The 4,429-nt window shown below is 51.2% G+C and overlaps 1 protein-coding gene across 2 annotated transcripts in view; it reads right to left on the bottom strand.

Annotated features, from left to right (window-relative positions):
* The window catches only part of cacna1c (calcium channel, voltage-dependent, L type, alpha 1C subunit), a 106,583-nt gene continuing 102,154 nt past the window's right edge, over positions 1–4,429 (bottom strand). For both annotated transcript variants that reach the window (XM_045210476.1, XM_045210480.1), the window contains 5 exons: positions 3,899–4,030; positions 2,584–2,702; positions 1,935–2,032; positions 908–1,285; positions 1–694 (listed from right to left, as the gene is read on the bottom strand). In XM_045210476.1, the coding sequence (XP_045066411.1) occupies positions 242–694; positions 908–1,285; positions 1,935–2,032; positions 2,584–2,702; positions 3,899–4,030 (1,180 nt within the window). In that variant the 3' untranslated portion in view covers positions 1–241. The remainder of the gene's footprint in view (positions 695–907; positions 1,286–1,934; positions 2,033–2,583; positions 2,703–3,898; positions 4,031–4,429) is intronic.

The following is a 4,429-nucleotide window of genomic DNA, read 5'->3' as shown; positions in this document are numbered from 1 at the left end:
ACACACACACACACACACACACACACACACACACACACACACACACACACAGACACGAAAACCCAAATCAAACCCATCAAATAAAATAGCTTCCATAAAACTAAATAAATATGTTTAGAACTAATGGTCGGTGCCGTGGGCCGCCAATGTCAGGTCTCAACCGGCAGACAGAGAGAGAGAGAGATAGAGGGGGATCCAGACTGAGGTCCCCTGTTGCTGCTGTGTGTGTGAGGGGCCAACCCTACAAACTGGTCACACACTCCATGTCCTCGTCCTCCAACAGGTCGCTGTTCCTCTGCCCCACCTCCACCACCACTTCCACATCCCCAGTGTGCTCTTCCTCCTCTCCCACCACCTCCAACCCCTCCTCGTCCTCCGGATCACCGTGCTGCCCTAGGTGAGTGGCCCCTAGTAGCTCCTCCATCTCCCCAGGGGCCGTGGCCCCCAGAACGGCCCCAGGCCCCTCGCTGAGGCTGAGGCCTGGCTCCTGGGAAGCGGCGTGGTCCCTGTTGCAGTGCATGTAGGGTAAAAGGTTGCCGTTGGGACTGGGCTGGCTGTTGCCATTGAGGATGTTGTCGGCTGCGTTCTCCATCTCCTCGATGGTCATGTCGCACGCGTCCGCCAGCTCCTGCTTGGTCACCTCGATGAAGGACGGGTCCTGAGCGAAATGGCCCAGGCCCTCTGATATCAACACCTGAATAGAGAGAGAGAGAGAGAGAGTTAAATAAGGAGATTGAGTTTGAGCTGAAGATCTAGAGGAGATGTAGGGGGAGATGCTGTGTGTGGGTTTGAAGTTCTACTAATTTGGTGGTTTTCAGCCCAGATCCTCCGCCCAGAGAATATATCATGTTCAGAGAGAGAGAGAGATAAATGGAGAGGAGAGATGAAACATTCAACATTCACTCACTGCTTCCACCAGGCTGCCGGCGCTACCGTGGGACGACGACGAAGCGTCCTTGTGCACCATGCTAGGCACAGTGAGGGAGACGGGCCGCGGCCGCCGCTGGCCAGCCGCACCCACCCCAGGGCTGAGACCGGGACTGTTCCCATTGCTGTCGCTGTACCACGGCTCACAGTTGACCGAGGGCAGGCTGGAGTTGAGCTCGTAGGAGCCGGTGCCAGGGCCCGTGCCCTGGAGGCGGAGGGAGGGCACACGCTGGTAGGAGGCGTGGCTATGGCGACCCCGGCCTGTGGGACTGGTAGGAGGCGTAGAGCAGAGCTGCGTGAAGAGGGTCGGGGAGTGGCTCCGTCGAAGCAGGGGGCTCAGGCCTGCTACTGCTAGGGCCTGGGAGGGTGGGAAGTGTGTGGTGTGGGAAGGATTTATGTTTATAAATGCGTATATGAAAAATAAACGTGATTGTGTGTGTGTGTGTGCGTGTGTGTGTGTATGATACATTAGTGTTTATGTGTGTGTGGGGAAGGGTGTGTGTGTGTGTGTATATATGAATAAAGAGGAGAGATAATTAGGCACATCAAATCATGATATACTGTATAGTGGGTGCATATGTGTAAAACTGGTCTAGGTGTAAAATGACCAGGTGTGTAAAACTGGTCTAGGTGTAAAATGACCAGGTGTGTAAAACTGATCTAGGTGTAAAATGATCAGGTGTGTAAAACTGATCTAGTTGTAGAATGACCAGGTGTGTAAAACTGATCTAGGTGTAGAATGACCAGGTGTGTAAAACTGATCCAGGTGTAGAATGACCAGGTGTGTAAAACTGATCCAGGTGTAGAATGACCAGGTGTGTAAAACTGATCTAGGTGTAAAATAATCAGGTGTAAAACTGATCTAGGTGTAGAATGACCAGGTGTGTAAAACTGATCCAGGTGTAGAATGGCCAGGTGTGTAAAACTGATCCAGGTGTAGAATGGCCAGGTGTGTAAAACTGATCTAGGTGTAGGATGACCAGGTGTGTAAAACCATCCCTACTCACCTGATGGTGTACCAGGTGTAGCGGTAGTGCCGTCTTCTGGGAGACGTCTGCTCTCGTCTGTCTCCTCAGACACTCCAGATGGAAGGACGACCGTCGACCTGAACCAAGGGGAGGGAAGGAGTGAGAGACTGCATGCACATAGAATATAAATTAACCAGAGAGATTACCCAATTACCAATTAACCAGAAGGGATTAACCAATTACCAATTAACCAGAGGGAATCACCAATTAACAACTAACCAGAGGGATTAACCAATTAACAATTAACCAGAGAGATTGCATGCACATAGAATAACAATTACTAGAATGGACTTTCCCATTTCAAGTCAACAGACTGTGGTGGGTGGAGCGGGTGGTGTGGGAGGGGGGTTGAGTGGGGAGTTAAGTAGAGAAGGGGTTAGGGGTATCTGAGTAAGGAGTATTTCGTTTGAGTGAAGAGTTGGAGGTTAGTGGGGGTTGGAGGGAGGTGTAAGGGCTGTTGGTGTTGGTATTCAAATCTTACCCAGTGCTTTAGGCAGGCAGGTCTAACTCCAGGAATTAGGTATGGGATAGGGGTGTTTGGTTTGGGTGAGGAGTTGGAGGTTAGTGGGGGTTGGAGGGAGGTCTAAGGGCTAGTGTAGTAGTGTGGTCTTAGACAGGCAGGTCTTACCCAGAGCTGTGGGACAGAGGAAGGCTCGTCTGGGAGAGTGCCAGGGTCTCCTCTCCTCCCCATCCTCTCCTTCCTCCATCGGAGTCAGCTGCTTGCTCTCCTCATCCTGGTACACCAGCCTGGAAACACACACACACACGTTAATGTGGGGCATACAGAGATCATGAAAGGCATATCTTTAGAGTGGTGAAAGAGAAAAAGACTGAGAAAGATCAAGAGCGAGAGAAGCAGAGAAGAAGAGAGGGGAGGATAGAAGAGAGAGAGGTGGAGAGAAGCAGAGAAGAAGAGAGGGGAGGATAGAAGAGAGAGAGGTGGAGAGAAGCAGAGAAGAAGAGAGGGGAGGATAGAAGAGAGAGAGGTGGAGAGAAGCAGAGAAGAAGAGAGGGGAGGATAGAAGAGAGAGAGGTGGAGAGAAGCAGAGAAGAAGAGAGGGGAGGATAGAAGAGAGAGAGGTTGAGAAAAGCAGAGAAGAAGAGAGGGGAGGATAGAAGAGAGAGAGGTGGAGAGAAGCAGAGAAGAAGAGAGGGGAGGATAGAAAAGAGAGAGGTGGAGAGAAGCAGAGAAGAAGAGAGGGGAGGATAGAAGAGAAAGAGGTGGAGAGAAGCAGAGAAGAAGAGAGGGGAGGAGAGAAGAGAGAGAGGTGGAGAGAAGCAGAGAAGAAGAGAGGGGAGGATAGAAGAGAGAGAGGTGGAGAGAAGCAGAGAAGAAGAGAGGGGAGGATAGAAGAGAGGGAGGTGGAGAGAAGCAGAGAAGAAGAGAGGGGAGGATAGAAGAGAGAGAGGTGGAGAGAAGCAGAGAAGAAGAGAGGGGAGGATAGAAGAGAGAGAGGTGGAGAGAAGCAGAGAAGAAGAGAGGGGAGGAGAGAAGAGAGAGAGGTGGAGAGAAGCAGAGAAGAAGAGAGGGGAGGATAGAAGAGAGAGAGGTGGAGAGAAGCAGAGAAGAAGAGAGGGGAGGATAGAAGAGAGAGAGGTGGAGAGAAGCAGAGAAGAAGAGAGGGGAGGATAGAAGAGAGAGAGGTGGAGAGAAGCAGAGAAGAAGAGAGGGGAGGATAGAAGAGAGAGAGGTGGAGAGAAGCAGAGAAGAAGAGAGGGGAGGATAGAAGAGAGAGAGGTGGAGAGAAGCAGAGAAGAAGAGAGGGGAGGATAGAAGAGAGAGAGGTGGAGAGAAGCAGAGAAGAAGAGAGGGGAGGATAGAAGAGAGAGAGGTGGAGAGAAGCAGAGAAGAAGAGAGGGGAGGATAGAAGAGAGAGAGGTGGAGAGAAGCAGAGAAGAAGAGAGGGGAGGAGAGAAGAGAGAGAGGTGGAGAGAAGCAGTACATGTCTGAGGTGAGAATGTTCTGGTCGCTGCGGTGGTATTCTCTCTCGTCGGCGTAACTCTCGTCGTATGTCTCGTCCGTCGACGCCTCCTCTCGCCTGATGATCGGCAGACGGCTGTCAGTGGAGTCCGAGCTGCGGAGGATAAAAACCAACAAAACACCTCACTAACCAGCTCAGAATAAAGGATAGATAGAAAGGATGATTATCCCCAACAGCAGGAGGGAGAGAGGGGAGGAGGCGCGGTGGTTAGAAGCAAGATGGCGGCGAGAAGCGTTACCTTTAAAGCAGAATGAATAGAGAACCAACACAGGGCTGAGATAGTGACAGTGGTCCAGCGATGTACTGTAATATCCTCTACAGAGCTGAATGAAAGCTTTAGGAGGATCCAACCAGGTTGAATCACTAGGCTGTGTTGAGGAGGAAGTAAGGCCACTCACAGGAGGCTGCTGAGGGGAGAACGGCTCATTATGATGTCCGGAACGGCGCAAATGGAATGGCATTAAACACCTGGAAACAATGTGTTTGATGTAT

This window comes from Coregonus clupeaformis, chromosome 4 (assembly GCF_020615455.1).
Source record: "Coregonus clupeaformis isolate EN_2021a chromosome 4, ASM2061545v1, whole genome shotgun sequence".
NCBI classification, from domain to species: Eukaryota; Metazoa; Chordata; class Actinopteri; order Salmoniformes; family Salmonidae; genus Coregonus; species Coregonus clupeaformis.
This window is presented reverse-complemented; position numbering and strand designations above follow the sequence as displayed.